The sequence below is a fragment of the Corvus moneduloides genome, chromosome 11 (genome assembly GCF_009650955.1).
Source record: "Corvus moneduloides isolate bCorMon1 chromosome 11, bCorMon1.pri, whole genome shotgun sequence".
Classification (NCBI taxonomy): Eukaryota; Metazoa; Chordata; class Aves; order Passeriformes; family Corvidae; genus Corvus; species Corvus moneduloides.
This window is the reverse complement of record NC_045486.1, coordinates 17,457,449-17,477,818: the sequence shown is the minus strand read 5'-3', so window position 1 is coordinate 17,477,818 and position 20,370 is coordinate 17,457,449. Positions and strand designations below refer to the sequence as shown.

Sequence of the window (20,370 nt, the reverse complement as noted above, 5' to 3'; positions counted from 1 at the left end):
AAATACATCAAACTACTGAAAGCAAGGAGGAGAAGAAAATTAAAGGATTTAAAAGGAAGATAACCAGACCACCTTATTTTACTCTTTGTAGCTGGGTGCATTTCTTTGCAGAGACCTTCTCTTTTCCTCAGAGGGGTGTTTTTCCTTCTATTAGCCATTGCTTGGAACTTTCCTCCTTACCATTTTACAATGAAGATTTTTGCTTCCTGCCAGGTAGTGGGATTCCTTGAAACTCTTCCAATACTTTACACCACAAGGAGTTCATAAATAACAGAAGAAGTGGTACAACTGCAGTTGAGCCAAGAAAAGAGAAAAAACCTTGCATCATGTAATGGTAGCCTTGGGACAACTAATTAGATTTTTATTCAAGACAAAAGTCAAACATGCAGTGGTAAAGTGCAAATGCAGAATTCCAAAAGCAAAAATGAAAGTTAACTTCACCTTACAAGATTTCTGCAAGCAGCTCAGTCAGGCAACCTTAGGAGAGCAGAAGTTAATCTGCAAAGCTTATTTATTCAGTTATTAGTTGCTCTAAAAAAAAAAAAAGGGCGCTATTCATTTGGTTCACTAACAACATTTACTCAAAAGTTTCATTTATAAACATCAAGCTTATCCTTGCTTTAGATTAACTCAGAAAAAAACCCTGGAGTCTGTATTGCAGATCTATCTTTAGGAAAACATAATTATTTCTGAATCCAGGAACTGCTCTGGGTTGGAGCAGCAGCTAATATCCTACCCAGAATTTCCTTGATCATTACTCAAGCAGTAGCATTTTTACTTAAAAAAACCCCTTAGTCCTCCTCCCCCACCAGTATTTCTCTTCTAACACATTCCATTCTAATTTTAGTCTTTTGAGAAGTTTCTTTTCCAGATCAACCCACTCTTTTTCACATTTAAATAATTTTCAGTTTTTAAAAGAGCTCAGTTTTAGCAGGTGTTTCAGTAGCTAAGCAATAAGAAGTCTCTTGGGAACATCTTCCATGTTTCCCAAATGGACTAGCCTGGAAGTTTGGGGAGAATGTATTAGGCAAAATGACCATGCTGTTCAAGAGTTTCCTTCCAGCTTTGAAATGTAGAGAAAGAGATGCAGTCCCCAAAAGAAGTGTTTGTGCTCCCTGTTAACAAATGAAGAAACAGCTGCTACACTGGCAGTACCAGGACAGACCCTGGAGGCAGGAAAATTCAGCAGATACACTCAGAAGCCTAACATGGAAGAAAACAATGCAGCTCTCCTTTTTGGCATTATTCAGCTTCACTGTAGCCCCAGGACCAAAAATGCTCAGTGGTTTGCAACCATGGCCCCAGTGAGTGCATCTCCCTGGCTCACAGTGGGAAAGCACCAGCACGGTGTCAAAGCAGCAGAGATTTCTCCAGTGCCTTGGGCCTGCAGCCCCCACACAGCTAAAACATGTTTGTTATGAGCAGCTCTGGGAGCTGAACTAAAGGTCAAGATACCCCTCCACAGATAAAAGAGAGCCTGGTCCTTTCTGTCATCTCCAGCTCTTTTAAAGACACTTTTTTCCTCTTTTGGCTCCTGGAAACTAAAACCACTGCGGTACCTTTCAGCAACTGCTTCTTTTTGTGGTCCCAAATAGCAGGAGGAAATCCAGTGACAGTGATGCCTCTGTGCCTTCATGTAGTTAGAGCAGACCTGTGAGACTTTGGCATCTGGCAGATTCATGAGGCAGGAAATTTTGAAATAAATGTAATGCTAAGCATCATTTACAGATTTACCAGAATAGATGTTCATCTACAGTCACAGGGTTATCTTCCACATTTCCCTAGAGTGCAGCAACATCCTCCTTCTGCAGTGCTAAAAAAGAGTTGAATGTATCTTTCTATGTCTGTACAGAGGTAGCACTTGCAGTAAAAAAGTAAGTTCAAATAGAATACAACAGCAGACATTTCTGATCTTATTCTTCAGCATGACATATCATCCCCCATTTCTGCTCCCTTTGCTCCATTAAATTCCTCTAACCACACAAACTGAAAAAAAAATTCCTATTTTAAAGCTGGACTTAATTCTCAAAAAGAAGTTTCTTACCTGGTGCAAAGATTTCAGGGATGCATTTCTTCAGCAAATGTTATTACCTAGGCTTGCTCTAACCTCAATTTTCCACGTGAGATACATTTAAGTACGGAGCTGAAGACTGGCCTGTTAGCTTGCAAGAATTTTTAACAAGATTTTTGTTTTGAGATTTTGAGTATGTGTTCTCTGTCTCCTTCATTGTCTTCATCCTTTTTAGGCTCTCTGAAAGAGAATTAACTATGTCCATTCCCAGCTATGACAGCTCCACTACTGAGAACAGCTGGGTGAAAAGGGGAAATACTGGAACCTAGGAAAAAGAAAATTCTGATATTTCCACAATAACGCTCCCCAAAACATTTACTCTTAGAAAAAAAGGGAGTTCTCCTGCATGTGAAGTCATTCCCTGCTCGCCTTCCCTCCCTTCCTCCCTGAGGTTTGTTAGCTGAGCTGGCTCCATCCTTAGGCTGAGCAGAACTCATCAGAGCAGTTGAGCACACATTAACACCTCCTCCCCACCTGGACCACAGGTTTAAAACAGTACATGTGGGCATGATTCCCTGCAAGTAATTAAAACCTTTGGCTCTCTCCTCCTCACTAAACCTTCCTCTTCTCAAAAGCACCTTTGTCTAAACATGGGCCAAATAAAGTGTGAATTGAAAAGAGGACAGGGAAATTAGATCAAACTGAGTATGTAGCATTCTCATTATCCCTCATGTCAGACAAGCCAGAAGCACTTACGTAATTGGGCCTCCAGACTCAAGGCAGTGAAGTGTTAAGACAGAAAAGCAATCCCAGGACTGCATGCTGGGTTTTGACAAATAGAAAACCACAGAATTAGGCCAAGAGCTTATCATTAATGTGCGTTTTTAATTGTACCATGTCGAAGCCAGGTTCACTATGTGGCACGTGATCAAAGAGGTAAGAAAGTGTGTAGTGCAAAAGCTGGGAAAGAGAGGGAGGGAATTTCCTGCATGCCTGGGCACACATTTGTGTGTGGATCAGAGCAAGAGCACTGGTGAGAGCACATGAACCACGTGTGTGAGGAGCACAGTGCAGAGAAACACAAGGGGAGGCAGCAGCCCATGAGCAATTGCTGTGAAAAGGGATGGGGGTGGGGAATTGTGCACAGTCCTTTTTCAGCTTCTGCTGTAAAAAATAAATAGACCTTTTAATCTGTGTTCTCCTTGAAGCCTTCTCTATTGACCATTCATTTCTTCTTTCCCTTCCCAGCTCTTTACCTCCTCTATATGGCTGATGAATATGCAAATGCATAATCAGGTCTGTAATAGCCTATCCTTTCTAAAAACGGGCTATAAATTTGGATCCTGAGCAGCAAGTTCCAAAAAGCCTATTGTATGACATGTCTGAGGGTAAAGGCAAGACCCAAACACCACCACCGGCTCACCAGAGCTCTTTATAACATGTGTGAATGCAGGGAGGAAGAGGGTCCTACCCAGAGCTGAGCCAGCAGCCAGAGGGGCAACACCTTCTGCAGAGCCACAGGCCCAGAGCAAGGCCTGCAATGCTGCAGGGTTTAGGGAGCTGATGGCAGGTTGGTTTTGAGGAGCTGATGGCAGGTTCATATTTGGGGAGCTCTCCTGTGGGGCAGGTGGTGCGGCAGGGCTGGGCAGAGCCAAGTCCATCGAACATTCTGTACATCCCTACATCTCCATGGAGCACACAGACCCTGCTGGGGGAATGCCTGCACCCCAAACCTGCTCCCTGGCAGCCCCTCCCAGCTCCAGGTGACAGAGACCCAGATAAAACACGAGCTGTTCTGCTCCACTGGGCTGCAGAAGGCAGCGGTGCCCGGAGCAGGGCAGTAGTTTGAGGCTCCAAACATCGCAGGGCAGCTGCTTCTCAGCTCCCAAGGAGTCTCCTCCTTCCCTCTGGACAACAAACACAAACCCTTCTGCCCAATACTTGCATACACTTCCATGTCTGCCATTTTGAGGCCCTCCTCTGGTTCCTGCAGGGCTTTACAGTGCTCCTGGGTGCTGTTGCTGTAGGGTAGAAGGCAAGAACTGTTAGTCCAAGTTTAATGTCTCTGCTGCACAGAGACAAAGCTGAAGGTGCTGTGCCAGGTGCCTCAGTTCCAGCTTCTGACCTGCAGTAAAGACTGGAACCCCACAGGAAGGAATCAGGCCCAGGTGTGTTCTACAGCTCCCTATGGAAAACTACCCAGGAACAGACATCTTTGAGCTCCAGGCTGAACTGACAAACCAGGAGGCACCAGGTGGCAACTGGGAGCTCCTGCTCAAACCTTGGCCAAGGCAGAGGCAAAAAGTTGAGTTGCAACAGTTTCAGTGGCACTGTCCCCAAAGCAGCCAGGACATCTCATTATACACAGCTTGCCTTGGGAACATCCATCACCCTGATGGGGCACAGAGATGCAATGGCAGCAATAATGTACATACCTCCCTCAAGAAAATTGGATAAATGGACAGAAACTTGGACCTGGCTCTAATTCCAACTGTTGCACCCTGAACACATCACAACTCTTCATTTGTAGTATTCATTTACAGGTAGTGAATAATATTTGCATAATTCATTGGAGTAAAATGGCAAAACAAATACATACAGAACATGCTACAATCACAGGTACCTGAAACATGAAATAATTTAAAAATACAACTTTACAGAGATTGATATTTAAAACCAAAACCTTGGGATCTAACAAAATGTTCAGAGTTGGGCAGCCTTGGGATGTGTACATCATGGAACACTTTCCTTCTCCCCTCTCCTGTCACCTTCAACACAGATGTATCTTGCAAAGCAATGCAAACTCTGCAACAACTCAACAAAAACAGGGATGACAGGAGGAAGGAATGTTAAAAACTGATTTTAATAAATCATGTTACAAAACTCTACGACCAGTTCACAGAGGCGAATTGAGGTCTCATTCAACACTCTGAAGATGGGAACTGGGCTCCCCAGATGAGGTCCAAAGCCTCGAGCTGAGATTTGCTGTGTGTCACTCTCATCTGACAATTCAGATCCACTCTGGAGCCCTGTTTTCCTTTTTGTCTTTTTACATTCTCCCAAGCCTATTAACACACCAGTACTCTGTGTGCCTACCACAAAGTTGTATTTGTCTGCGTCACTGGAAGCACATCATTTTCATCCCAGACTCTGATAACACTTTCACAAATATTTGCTTCACCTAAACTAAAAAGAAACAAAGCCAAAGCCCAAAATACAGTGAGAGAAAATATTCTGATCACAAAATAAAACATACCAGCAAACCTAAGGCCAGGTTCCCATGAAATAAGAAGAATTAAAATAGGAAAACAACAATGGGTGGATGTACCTAAAAGTAATCTTCCTTAAGTGGTGAAAATCTTTGGATCCTGAAATGCCACCACATCACCATAAAGAGAGTAGCATCCTCCCCCCTCCTGACCCCAGGAAACAAACCAACCCCAACATCCCACAATTTGCTGTGATCAGCACATCTTAGGCACAGGATATGGAGATAATTACCAGAAGGGATGCTGGCAGACACCAGGGTCCATTCAGAGAACATGCATTTGCCACTTCTTCCCAAATTTCAGAAGTCTCTCTTCTAAAGCAGTCCCTTGCATGTCCAGCTGCATGCCCTGGAGGTTGTGGATCCAAGGGAACAGCAATGTTCTCTGCAGGATACTTTAAACTACTTAAATCCTTACTGAAACTCTTCACATCAAAGTATCAGTTAAACTGAAAACATTACAAAAGAGGGGTCTGACAGTGGCAGAGACACAACATAGTGGCTACAGTTCAGAAAACTTACATGTTATCAAATGTGAATCCATGACAAACTCAAATCTTTACATGAGACTACATGAAGACTTTATGAAAATGGAAATGTATGGATGCTTTTTCCTGTAACAAGAATAACTGTTTACAGTTTAGGTGATATTCTGTAACTATAGGAGGTAAGTTTGGAAATACAGACTATTAGCAATTCTACTAAACTACGAAAACACTCTTAGCAGAACACTTGGCACTTTTCTATTCCCCAGTTTAAAACAGCAGCAGAATTTACTCTTGTAGATGGCTGTTAAAGCCTCAGTGCATTAGTATGCTGAGACTGCCTCCTGTTCTCTCCTCTTGTCCTACGCAGTTAAAGCCAAACCAAAAACCTGTAACATTGCTGGCGTTACTGTACCTTCCCTTGCAATATGCAACAGAATCCTGTCAGATCCATTAGTCTTTAAAAGCAAAGCCCTGATTCAAGTTACCAAAACGTTATCACACTGTTCCCTCTTTGCAGGATAGCATCTTCACGATCTCATTTGTGTCTTTGTGGAGTGGACCGAGGTGATCATATGATTTTAAATTGCTCTGTTTAACTTTTACCCTCCACCCACAGGTCCTTGGCTTCTGCCCTCACTGGTTGTTGCAGCCCGGGGCCGCAGAGGAGGCGCCCGCCTGCTTCTGCTTCTTGCGGCGTTTGTTCAGGAGGCGGTTGTTGGACGTTTTCAAGTCTTTGATTTTCACCTGATCATAGTCCACCCTCATGGTAGCCAGAGCACTGGTCATCTCCTCCTGAAAGCGAGCAAGCAATGGATTGAAGGCCCTGAGGCAGTAAGAGCACAGCCACCCCACACTACAGCCTGGAGAGGAAGGGACACAAGGAACCCTCTATCACCCCCCAGGCAGCAAGAGCTGAGCCCTTTCTGTGGCACTGCACCAGGACCAAAGGCTTCCTCCTACCAGGGGCTCAGCCAGCAGGAACTGTTCACACAGCATTTCACATGGGAGCACACAGGACCACGCTCTGCTGGCTTAAACTCCACCGTGTCCCGATGCCCAGCGCTTCTCCCTGGCTGGCTCTGCGCCTCCACACAAAGATCTTTAAAAGTATGTGCTTCAAATTCACACACCTCCTTAGTTTGAATTAATGCTTAAGTACAGGCACATTTTAAACTCTTTAATAAGGTTGTAAAAAAAAAAAATATGTTAGAATAAATGAACGTCTAAGCATTTGGTTCAGGAAAGGAAAAACAATTCAATATCATGGGAATGTCGGTAGCTCGAGGGAATACCTCTGGGACCTATACAAAAGCACAAGCATAAGAAATTCTCAGAAACATGGTAAAAAAGGCAGCTAAGTGAAAATAACTGCTTGATCTCTCACTCAGAAGGCAAATGTTGCCTAGGTCCCAGAAAATGTTACCGTTACATAGCTCAACAGCTGAGACCACACATCAGTGATTTAAATAAAATCAGTAATCAATAAAATACACTACAGGAATGTTGCAATTGTCAAAATGCTAAAAATTTTAAGTGCGGAAAATTCGGCCTTAATTGTAAAAGCACGCCAACCTGTTAAAGGCCAGCAGGAAAGAGCTAAGACTTTCAGTGTGCCCTACAGTTTCACTTTGCAGGAGGCATTCAGCAGTCATCAGTACAAACAGTAGGTGAGGCACCTGCTTAGATTAAGGAACAGACAATTTTTTTTTCTCTCTTATTCCCCCCACCAAATGTCCTAACAAGACAAGACTAAGGTTATTCAGTGTTGTTCCACAATTCAAGAGCACTGAAGAAAACCAGAATGCAGCTCAGCCCTCCCACCTGTCCCCCTACATTTTCATCACATTCTTCACTGTAATGAAGTTCAAACTGCCTCAGCACTGTCCTTCTCCTCCCTGGGTACCCACAGTGGCTCAGCAGGAGCATCATTAATGCCTTTGATCATAAACACCATCTTTGTTGACAGCTGGTGCAGCTGTAAGGCTGCCAGATAAAGCTCAAATTGCATTCCTTCTTTTTTTAAACAGTTATCATATACTCTACTGTTCTAACCAAGACTGTTTATGCCTCCCTTGTTTGACATGATTGTATTCAAAATAGCCACAGTATCCAAGGAAATGCACATCGCCAGAGGAGGCAGCACATTTCATCTCCTATCAGACTTGACTTAAAGAAATGTGAACTTGGATTGACTCACTTTAACTTCATCCCAGTGGTCTTTATCCTCTTGCAGGACCCGTGCAGTGTGAAGAGGAGTTGGTGGCACTGACATTGATCTCTGTGAAAAGAGAAAAATACCAAAAGAAGTTCTGAAAAGCAACACTTGGGAAGTGACTTCTTGCTCTTCTATGTGTATGAAGGGCATAAAAGTTGATCTAACGTCCTCCAACGACCCTCATTATTCCTGCTTCCAATCACTCCACAAACGAACTCGTGTGTGTGTGGTAGAAAAGGACTACAGTCCCCACACAATAGTGTCTTGAAAGAACAAAAGGAAACAGAAATCAGTGCTGAGCTTCTTTCACTCTGCTCCCTTCCAGTCCAACCTAAACTTTCAGGTATGTTTTAGATTTTAACTGTAATTTCACTATTCATTAGTCAATCTCTTAAAGTGGTTAATTTGACCTTCATCTCCTAGGATTTGCTGTAGGAGACATTTTCCTGTATGTACGCATTAACTGAGATTACCACTTCATCGGACTAAGTGAGCCCCAAAGAGGAAATGACACAATTCTTCTCAGCAAGGCACAGCTCGGAAGGCAGTGCATCCACATGAAACTGGGATCTATGCTCACCTGCCATGAAAGATCAGGAGATACTTCACATTAGAATAAGGGACAATTTCTAAAGCGTGAAGCACAGCTCCCTGGCTAAACTCAACAAGAATCATGGCAATTCTTGCTAGTCCATAACCCAAACTATAATTTCATTTGGATACTCTATTTTCTTTATGCTTTCTACCCAAACTTGCTGTCTGCTGCTGTAGCATCCTATAGCTGCATGTCAACAATGCCTGAGGAGATCTCTGTACATCCCTGTAAAACAAACCCTACACTGGAAGCAGTGCTTATGCTCCCCCGAGCTCAGAGCAACAGTGCAGCAGTCACAGAAGCAAAGCAGAAATCCTGACTCCTGCATCCTCTGGAAAAGGACCCAAGCTGGCCAGGGTACAGTTTTATCAAACACAGCTGGGACAAGAGAAATGGAAAACAAGCATACTGGCTTCAGCGATGTCCCTGTCCCTGTGGAAGGTGCCCTCCTTTCTGCTGTGAGCTGTTGCTTGTTAAAAAAAATCTTATACACAAGGAACTAGAGGATTCTGTGCTCCACCTAAACTGACAATTTTTGCCTAGTTCACAGTAGAATACTTCTGCCATCCATCTCATTTAAAAAAAGAGGGGAAAGGTAAAAAAAAGAGACACAAGCACCCTCCTCTGCTGCTTGTGCAACTCCCCAGACATGTTTCTACTTTGGGATTTAGGAAAAGGGAGAACACGCACATTCATTGTATCGGTCTTTCCCTCTCCCTCCCTCTGCCCCCTGTGAGCAATAGGTTCAGCAGAAAAGAAAGCCAACCTGCAGCTTTCTTCCAGGAAGGGTATGAGAGCAGGGCTCTGGTGCAGCAGAGTCTGCAGACCTTGTCTCTAATCTCCTCCTCATTAATTGGCTCTTTGCATATTCCAAGTACCAAGCGTCGCTGTAGGTGGCAGCTTCCTTAGCTATTAGGCACTCACTCCATGAAATTCCTCACCTGCTGACTTCTGAAACACCTTCTTGGGGCTTCAAACACTTAAATCTGGAGGTATTTATTCTGAGCAGTGATTACACTTTTATTTGGTTAAAAAGGACTCCGAAACATTGTCTGGGGTCTGTTCTACAGTCTTTACAACCTCAGTTTCTCAGCTTTCACCACTCTGAATGACAACACCTTTCTACTTCATCAGGATGCCCTACAGATACATTTCATTTGATTCCAAGGGCTTTCAGATCCTGCAGCAGGCATCGGAGGAATGGGGACTATCAGCCACACCTCTGCTTCTGCCCTGTCATCTGAGGATCAGCATAGACACACTAACACCAGGGGAACAAAGGGCATTCTACAGCAGAAGTGATTCTGTTCCTAGCTGATGATTTTTTGGGCAGCAAGAACAAGACTGGTATCTTTTTAGACACAAATGTGAGAAGCATAACCTACTATTTTGAGGGACACCTACAGAGCAGAGATGGTATCATGAAACTCAGTCTTGTAACTTCTGGGATTCATGTCTCTCATTTGAAATAGTCTGTATTGTATTAACACAAGTACTTTTTTCTTTTTTACCCCCAAAAATTTTTCTAAGGAAAAGTAAATTCAACCAAGTCATACAATGAAACCTGAACTGGGACCATTAATAGCTCTGTGTACCACCCTACCAGGGCAATAAGAGACCCTTGCTCCTCCCCCATGCATTTCCAAACTCTGCCAAGGATGAGAATTCCCACTGAGCACAGGAACGTGTTCACACTAACATAGCTATGCACAATGGTGCCTGAGACCACTAATAATAGCTCTTCAAATCCTGCACCGATGAAGTAAGCACATAGAGTTTATTTTTATATTTTTAAAGAGAGTAACACATGCATATGCTGCAGAGTCAACAGTGACTGCCTGCTCACAGAACACAGAGACATCTTGGGCTGTTGCTTCCAAGGACACGACTGTGGGTGTCTCCCCTTGTGTGTCCTCTGGTAACACCAGGAGCAAGTGTGGCTTTATGGGCAGGTGACCCTCTGTGGAGGGCACAGGAAGTTAATTAAGGGAGCAGCAGTAATAACCATCCTCCTCTTGCTGTGCTGTGTGGAGCTACACCTAAGTTCTGCATGTAAGAATCAATTCATGGTGTAAAAAGAGATATAAGACTCACATTAATCCAAGGGTGATTCATGAACTGAGAGACTGTCATCCTCTCTGTTGGGTCAGTCTTCAGTAAATGGCGAATGAGTTGTTTGGCTGAAAAACAGAACCAACAGGGCACGGTGTAGCCTAGGACTGCATTCCCAAATAACCTTGGGAACACAAGGACCTGCTGAATGAAGAAACACAATTTTGCAGAACTGAAAACATCTCCCTGTTGCTGTGACCATGTTAAGAAACCATGTACAGTGGGGCAGGTCACTGTGTTTAGAGGGGCATCCAAACAAACAAAACATCCAAAACAAGAGGCAAGAAGAAAAGGCCTGGGGATTCCAGCTATGCTCTCTACATCACCACACCAACTGCTTTGAGAGCAACAGCTGGAGGAAAAGAGAAGCACAGGAACAGAAAGCTGCTAAGCTGCCTGCCTCATTATGAGCATTATGAGCTGAATGAATACATAAGCTGATGTTTTGAGAAATGATGGAAGACAACAAATAGCACAGGCTGTGGAATAAAGGGACAATGAACTTTGACAACTGAGAGGCCACTAAAAAGACAAAAAAAATCAAATAAATGGATTACACAAACAGGCTTTGCAGCAACTTTCTGTGAACATGGGATCTGCCAAAGCAAGAGCACTAATAAGTAAGATACGAGATGGCAAGAGTCTAGACAAGAGTTTCATTAATGTGGGTGGATAGACTGGAAATACTGCATCCAAAGAAGTTATTCAGAGGGACTTACACAAAACTTCCTTGGGAAACCTAGAAAAAGTTCTAAATAAGAATTCTCTTTTAGGAACATCACATGCAAGATGACTAAATGCTTGTAAGAAGTTGCCAGAGGTACAAGTTTAGTTTGTTGAGAGAGGCTGCAAAGGACAAGAACAGCACCAAGCAGGGAAAAAAGCAGCAGCCTGCTGAAGGTGCCCCATCAGCCTGAAGAACACCCACAAATGAGATGCTCTTAACAGGAGCAAAGGTAGAGGCTCCCTATCTCCATCCATGCAAGCATACAGAAACCCTACACACAGTCCAAGTACATGTTCTCTCATTGAGCTCCTCTAGCACGTTTTTAACTGCTGGAATATGAACAAGACCCAAAGCAGAGGAAATATTTAGCCAGAAACCCATGACTAAAACATCTCCCTCAACAATGTTCAGCAGGCTGTGCTGCACACAGAGCCACAAGATCCAGTGAGGGGTGAAGATGCCCCAGAGCACAACAGGATCCAAGGATAATTGTTACTGCTAAACAGCAGATAAAAACAGGACACAGCAATGTAAAGGGCTTGTACGAAAAACCAGGTAAGCCCAGACATTACTGACCCTTCTCTTTAATGTGACAGACAGGTGAGACTTCCAGCTTATGAGACTGTCAGGATAAGAGGAAATCAAAAATACCCACTTTCAGGACACTGATTTGAGCCCAGCAGCTTTTGATCAATGATTTATAGACAAGAAATTGTTGACCTCGATTGAAGTGGTGGCTGGCAAATTCCCACACCCCAAAAAGCTAGCACGAAAACTTGCCATCCTTGCTGGCTGGATCTCCAAGGAGGGCGAAGACTGAATGAGTTCTTAAAACAGTTTGCCTTTCTTCCAGCTCAGCCTGCATTGGAGCTGTCTTGGCTGTCTCCTTTCTAAGGATCAGAATTTTCTGTTTCCAGAGGGTTTAATCTCAGCATTCACTAGCACTAGCTGGATTTTCAAAGAAGGTTTTCAGTAGTCATTTACTTTTTGTAGCACTGAGGTTGCTGGCTGGTATCTGAGTTCCCAGTTGTTCTCTGTATCACCTAACAAAAAATTGATTTAAATTGTAAAAGAAAGGGAAAGAAAAGCTCAGACAGATTTTTAGAAATAGTCTCTTTGTAAGCACTGCAGCACTGCACACAACCATGCCCACACTCATCAGCACCAGGAAGCATTTTTACCTTCCTCTGATACTTCAGCCCACTCTGGATTGGGAAATCCGTATTGCCCCATCCGAATTCTTCTCTTCATCCCTGGAGAAATGGCTTGACCAGTGTTTGAGTAGAATGGAGGGAACCCACACAGGCTGTAAGAGTGGACAAAGGAATTTTCATAACTAGGAAAGTCCTCCTACCTCTTAAAAAGTTTTATTCAAGCTCATATTCTACTGCAGGCTGCACAATCCCAGTGCACAACTACTTGTGAGTGCAGATTTAACAAGTTGTGTTCTCTTTCTGTTCACCAGGTTTCTTCCCAGATACTTACAGAATATATGTGATGACACCCAATGACCACATGTCACATGATTTGTCATACTTCTCAGGACCAAGGACTTCTGGGGCTGGGGAAGATTAAAACCACAAATTAACAGAGTACCAGATATTCCTCTTCATCTCCATCACCTTGTCAGTAGCAGCACCCTTCAATAACAGGTATCAGAGGCATTAAAAAAATGCAACTCACTGCAGGAACTGGGTAGCATTTTCAACTGACAAGTTCCTAAAAGCATCTAAAGTAGCTTTAAAAAGGAGGAACAGAGCTGGAAAGATGCCCTACTCCTCACCTTGGTGTCTCTCTGCTCAAGAGAGTACTAAGATTAACAAAAAGCAGAAGGAGCTACAGCTAAATGCGTGCAGGGAGACACTGCACTCAAAGAGGCAGGAGCATATGTTCCAGCAATCAGAATAGAAAGGCCCTACTGGAGCTGTGATAAAATTTTGAATGATACCTAGGTGGTATGTTTAGCTCCTGCAGCTACAGGGCACCGTACTTTTCTTTGGCCTCCAGAGCACTATATTTTTTCCACTAAGTAACAAAATTAGACAGAGATACATTTAGAGGGGATTTTTTTTTGTCCCCTGGGGCAGGTAAACCGGCAGGGAGCTTGATTTTGTAAGGAAAATGATTCTTTAAACATATGAGCAATCATGCTGGTTTATAAAAAGGTGTTGAGAAGGAAAATGTCAGCTTGTTTATACACAAATATAAAGGCATAAAAACATACGTGTGTAAACTCCTTAACATTTTATCACCAAACCCAGCCTACAAAAATATAGAAGGAGGCATGAGAAAAAGAGTATTGCTAATGTGGTTATCTGCTGCCAGTGAATAACAGTACCTTTCAATACAGAAAACTAGACAAGCTTTAATCAGAGAAGTAATTTTTGAACAAATTAAGTCCTTTTTCCAGCAAAGAAATTCCAAGCACGGACTGCCCCAGTGATACCATATGATGAACGACTATTAACTCAAGACTAAAACGAGTGCATAAAGGATAGACTGCTGTGGCATTCAGTACACAGTGCTTCAACTTTGGACAAAATGAAGGAAAAACTCTGCTGCAATTAAGTCACGTTGGTTCTTTATTATTAATTCCTCTATCTGCCAGCTTAACAAGTTTTATAGCTGAGGCAATACTCTTCTCTCTTATTGCATTAGTTTAAGCTAAGGAAAGTTTTGCAAGGAAACACCCAAATATCATGAAGCTCAATTCAAATTATGGCTCATATTGCATCATTCAGAGGAAACATCAGGATTACTTCAAGTGTAATCAGAAGAAATTCTCTCTCTCTCCTTGTAAACCCTCATTTGTATCTCCTGTGAAGGCTGTTTCCTCAGACAGAAAGCAGGAGCAGTGAACTGTACTGGAACCAGACTAGGTTTGGGCTGGATCCCAGTTTAAATCCTGCAGGCTAACACTTCACATTACAGCCCCAATAGAAGATTTCCCACTGCTGTAAGGGAATGAATGACTGAAATACAAAAGAAATGTGCCTTGGATAACTCACCCACATAATAAGGAGTGTAACAGGGGGTCTGCAGTGCATTTACAGTGGTTTCTTTGGCAAAGCCGAAGTCCGTGAGTTTGAGCACAGTATCTTTGTCTTTAGATGTGTAAAGCAGGTTTTCAGGCTGGAAGGCCACCAAAAGAGGATAAAGAGGACAATGAAGAGATGTCTCTAATGAGCTGACAGGTCAAACCCACCACCAACATTTAGGTCTTCTTACTTCTATCACATCCCCGCCAAACACACAGAAAATTTCCTCCCACCATGCAGCATTTTTCCTCAGACTATGTATCAACATCCTTCTTAGCAAGGTATCTGGGAGAGCAAACCACAAGATCCCATCCAATGGGTAACCAGTCTGGCTTCTTGAACCTCTCCCAGTTCTCTGCACTTCCTGGGACTGATCTGTGTGATGACAGCAGCTGATCTGACACCACATCGTGCCTCAAGCAACCGAGGGGTAGGACAAGGGAAATCTTCAGCCAAAGCCTCCATGAGCAACTGACACAACTCCATCAAAATTAAATGATGTAGACACAGTCCTGTTGCTGCTTTTCCCTCCTCTGTCTCCTGAAGCCAGAGTCAATTCCACTCCAGCTCCACACTCCATAGAGGCAGAAGAGGCACAGAGGGAAATACAAGCTCTTGTGTCCAAGAACAGGGACAACAGGGTATTTCCATTATCTACAACTAGATCCAGCTCCTTTCCCAGTTTACCCCCTGGTGACACCATGATGCATCAGTTCTCCCTCCAGCTAAACACACAGAAACATCTGTAGAAAATCCATCAGCTCAGAGCTGTGGAATGAATCTGCTCCCTCAGCCTATCATTACATGTCCTGCTCCCCAGCACATTCCATCCCATGCCGTGGCCCTGCACTGGAAATGCCGGGGGTGCAGCGAGCTTGGTTTTGCTTGTGCTGTGCACTTCACAGCATGAACACAAAATACAACACTACAAGCTCTGTCAAACCTCTGCAACAAGATAGGGGTTCAAACTTTACCTCATTAAACCCTGGCAGCAACTGAGATCTCCCTATTTTCCCAAATATTCACACACTTATTGAAGTGGGTTAGATGCATGAAATTGGTATTATTCCTCCCAAAAGTGTCTCCTTTTTCTGAAGAAGGTTTTGCTGTTTGGGGGCTCTGTGGGGGTTTTTTTTTGTTCTTTTTTTTTTTAATGCAAGCATGATGCTGAAAACAACTAATAACTGGCAAAGACTGTACATAGAGGCATCTAGTATAACTTCACTTGGAGCAGTGTTATTTTCTTGCTAATTAATGGATTGCAAGTGGGCAGTACCTCTTTAACTACGCATCTGACTATCATGAGATTTTTCTGCATTCCATACACAACTGGAAGGCATTAGCACACATGAATATTCCAACCTTGGACTGGTTGCAAACTAGTGAGCAAATCCTTTCTCGCACCGGCAGAGGAACAGGAACACTCTGATTGCACTCCCAGTTCTGTTAAAATCACTGCTGCCCAGGTTTTTTCCTGCCATGAGTTCTATTCCCCTGCCCACACACCTTGGAGCCTCACCTTGACATCTCTGTGTGCGATGTTCATGGAGTGCAGGTACTGGATGGCTGTCCCAATGTCTCTCATTATTTCAGCGGCCTCTATAAATACAATTTTAGAGAAAGGTCACATTAATATTCCCACTGTAACTCAGGGACAGGCTTGGGAATGCTTATGGCTTACAAACAGCTTGCTAGAACACAGGGCAAGCATCAAGACTGGAGAAACCCTAAAATTAGCCCTAACAGCTGTGTTTTGGGTTTGCAGGCACCAAGCCCTCGACTGCCCGGCTGCTCAGCCCTCCTCCTGAGCAGGCACTGCAGCCCAACAGCTCAGACTCCTCGGGAGCTTGGAAATTCGTGCTTTAATTTGCTCACCAAAAAAAGCAGCAAGAGCAGAGCAGGTACACAAGCAGCAACTGTTAAGAAAGGAGCTCCAACCAGAATATATCTGTAATTGTCCAGGACATGTCCTTGGTTGTTTGAGACAGAAATTTAACTTTCAGTTTCTAGTTCAGGGGTAGGAGGAGGATCTAACAGATTTTCTAAAAATAGAGCAACATAACAATATAGTAATTTTAGGATAGGTCACATCTTAATTCTTCACTGTCTTTAGAAGTTTTTCATCGGGAGGAACAAAATCAACAGTTCTGTTCAGCAAAGCCCAAACTACCACCTCTGAAATAGTATGTTTCAAAAACTTAACAGAGCCCCAGTGGGAAATTCTACTGGTGGAGAGCTGCCTTGCAACAGCAGTGCTCTGGGAGTCTGGAAGGGTTCAGTTACACAGGGAGGGGTTTCAGAGCAAGGAGGAATGACATTCCCATGTGAGCATTATATCACATCTCCACTGACAGGGAAACAATAGAAACTTCCACCTGATCCTCTGGGTTCTGCATAGGCAGAACTTGTACTGTAACCTGGAATCCATTTTCACATGGCTTGAGATTGAAACTATACAATCTCAGACAAGGACAATCAGAATGCAGTAACATTCCTATTCTTTGGGGAAAACCTCGCACAGCCTCCTCCTTCCTAATCCTAATGGGAAGCTGTGGCTATCTAAACAGGCAGTGAACCTGGGGAATCCAGTGGCACAGGGCTCATTTATCTCAGGAAACAATGAAGGTGGTTTTTTGTTTAACACTCCCAGGTGATTTCTGCGTAAGTATTTATAATGTTATACAATGCCATATAATGTAGAAAAATAATGTTTTTAGTAGAGTGCAGTCACTAATGTTCACGGAACCAGTTTTCTCCCTGGAATTCGTATTTTAGAGAAGAACAAATAAAGTTTCTAAAAATGCTCATTTTCCCTGCACAAGTCTCTTATAGGACTAAAAATGATTCACCCTGGGCTAGGAAACGCAGAAGAAGAAAACAGACTGGCCTCTACACCAGACCTGCAAAATAAGTCACAGTAATTTACAAGCTCATGTGTGTATTTTTCTGCTTCTAAACACCTTTTTCAGGCCAATAGTTGCAAACACTAACACCTTACAAACATTAATGGTTTTACTCTGAGCAGAAATAAGCTCATCTGCTGTGAGGGGGCAGGGAGAACTGTGGTCAAGCAGACCTGTGGTTCTCTGTCAATAATAAATAGCAAAGACAATAAAAAGGGCAAGACTAGTCCAGTGCAAGCTCTGCCTGTCTCATAGCAGGGCTTTACACTTGCTCAGCCCCTCCTATAGACAAGCAGGTTTGTTTGCATTGTGGCTAATGACACTTCCTTTCAAGTAGTGCTTTAAAACCCTTGGATAGGAGATGTTCCATCAGATGTGATTTGCTCATTACACTCATGACCCAACAGTGTGGCTGTGCAGTGATGCTGCTTGAGGGACAGCCAAAGAGAGATCGCAGCAGGATCTACACTGATCATGTCAGAGGTGGTCTGGCACGAGACCAGGGATCAGAGGAACAGACACTCTCGTGGTACAGAAATGAAGAAGCTGAGCAGATTTGTATAAAGATTTTTCTCTAAACCTTCCACATTTTGCCTGAACTTGGCCAGTTCTCATAATTCCTGGTTCTCAGGAACTTTTCAAAATCACTCTTAACACACAGCGGGAGAAATAACAATAACAACAACAACAACCATAAATGAAATCAGAGAAAAACTCCTAAAAGGAAACTAAGCCAGGGAACTGAGAAATGGAGAAGAAAGAAAAAATCTTTCACGAACTTTAAAATTAAACTTGCAATATTTCACCTCTCTCAGTGAAAGCTTGGTCTCCTCTCTCCTGGATCCTGCTGAACAGCTCTCCTCCCTCCATGCTGAAACAAAGAACACAAAAAAACCCACCTTGTATTAGCAGAAAGGACAAAATTAACACCTGACTGTGCATCATATAATCTCACAGAACCACGGCAGGAACAAATAAAGATTACAGGCTGCCTCCTATGCCAATGCTCCCTAAACATCACACTCACTTGCATCAATGCAAAAAGCCATTCTGGTATGGCATAAACAGAAAACAAAATAAGACCAGAGAGTTTTGATGCTTTCTGTTTAATGTACCCTGTCACAGGGAGCATGACACACAACACTGGGAAGTCAGATATGCTGGCACTGGGAGGCTGACAATAATCTTGTTTCATGTGAGGGGTGCAGAGGAAGAAAAAGAAAGAAGCAAAGACACCTAAAAGAATTAATTGTCCTCAGTGAAGAGGACAATAACTGTGGTATTGCAGACCAGGGAGAGAATAGGGAAAGTTAGAGTCAAAATAGTTACAAGACAGATCACGTTGGATCATTGGATTTACATCTGAAGTTGGAAGCCGATCACAACCAAAGCAGAATGCATTTGTAAAGATGCATCTTTCAAGAGTGTATTAATCAGTCAACACTTTAATGAGGACAATTGCTATGGAGCACAATGCAAATTTGTTTTCTGGTTAAGGTTCCTCATTCTTCCATCACATAGGATGGCTGGAATAGCTGCACACTTCCTTACCAGTTCCATGAAGGGAACAAAAGATTTCCTGTGCAAACCAAAATCCTGCTGCTGAGAAATCCCCCAACTGCCACCTAAGCCAACACATTCTCCCACTCCCTCCATCCCTCCAAAGGCAGTGCCTGGTGAGGGGCTGCTGCTGGTCCCTACCATTCCATGACGATGAGCAGGCATCTCTTTCCATGATGGATATTCTCATAGACATCCAGGACATGGACAATGTGAGGACATCCTGAGGCTCGCCAGTGATACTCGACCTCCTGACGGGCTTTGGGGTTGTCGTACAGGAGCTGTGGAGAGAAAGGAGAGAGCAAAGTCAGCGAGGCACCATCATCCTGCTATGAACTGGCACCAGTATGCACTGGGGCTCAAAGATGAGCTCCAGATGAGAAAACCTTCTCCAGTCAAAGGATGAGAATCCATCACAACACATTCACCTTCTCTGGGCTGTCCAACTTGTTAGATTGAGGAATACAGAAACAATTGGTCCCTTGGAACTGGAAGGGCCTTGAGTGACAGTGAGGAGAGATTTTGAATCAGAGATGGAGACAGATCTATCTTACCCACTTCTGGATGGGAAACAGCAAATTTTTCTTACTTGTTTGCAATACTTTTAAACAGAGAATCCCCCTGCTAAGGACAATAACCCTCCCACCTCCCCCCAGCTGCTGGGAGAAGAGACTTCCAGGTGGGTGCAGTGCAAATCCCTGAAGAAGTTCAGGGAGATTTGAAACAATGAGGACTTTCACAGTGACTCTGAATGCGCTGTTTAAATACTACACATATTTCTGACCTCACCAGAGTACGAGAGGGACCTTTAGCTATCTAGATGCTTGAACTTTTTTCTGTCACATGTAAGGCCAGTTTATTTTAAAGGCACTGATCTCTAGAAGGGCAGTAAGAGCTCATCCTTCCTGATCCTGCAACCTCGTGCACAAGAAGTGTGTCCCTTCCTGTCTGAAGCACTGCTCTGTACCCGACACCACAACTGAGCTTTTGTGCAGTAGGGGCACATTGCTGAATCGTGCCTGTTCCTCTCTGCCTCGTCTCTCCAGACACCACTAACACTTTGTGACAGAGCCTCCCTTTACTGCACATTTATACAGCTCCTGCACAATACAGCTGTGATCTGAGTTTGATACTTTATGCCCTATGGTAATAATCATGGTGATGATGAAGCAGCAACAAAACTGATGCTATATAAAGCATTGTTAAATGTAGTGAAACAGAATAAAAAACAAGCAAAAAACCAATCACCTCTGATATATTTGTGTTAGAAATGGCTCACAACAACTGTGGGGGAACTGTTAGCAGATAGGCAAATAAACAGTATTGTTGCTGCACTATTAGGCCTTAACCTGAAGCTCTTTCCACTCATGTATGCTGTCAGGTCCCAGTGAAAGCACAACTGCATGATAATTGCTGAAAACAAGAATTAACATGTAACCAACCTGTCATTAGG

General features: G+C 43.4%; 1 protein-coding gene across 1 annotated transcript in view; it reads right to left on the bottom strand.

Annotated features, from left to right (window-relative positions):
• Window positions 1-522: 522 nt before the first annotated feature.
• The window catches only part of MAPKAPK3 (MAPK activated protein kinase 3), a 51,789-nt gene continuing 31,941 nt past the window's right edge, over window positions 523-20,370 (bottom strand). The window contains exons 3-11 of the mRNA XM_032120900.1: window positions 19,059-19,198; window positions 18,164-18,228; window positions 15,974-16,053; window positions 14,425-14,548; window positions 12,902-12,977; window positions 12,598-12,722; window positions 10,672-10,757; window positions 7,965-8,045; window positions 523-6,559 (exon numbers count right to left, since the gene is read on the bottom strand). Of these exons, the coding sequence (XP_031976791.1) occupies window positions 6,401-6,559; window positions 7,965-8,045; window positions 10,672-10,757; window positions 12,598-12,722; window positions 12,902-12,977; window positions 14,425-14,548; window positions 15,974-16,053; window positions 18,164-18,228; window positions 19,059-19,198 (936 nt within the window). The 3' untranslated portion in view covers window positions 523-6,400. The remainder of the gene's footprint in view (window positions 6,560-7,964; window positions 8,046-10,671; window positions 10,758-12,597; window positions 12,723-12,901; window positions 12,978-14,424; window positions 14,549-15,973; window positions 16,054-18,163; window positions 18,229-19,058; window positions 19,199-20,370) is intronic.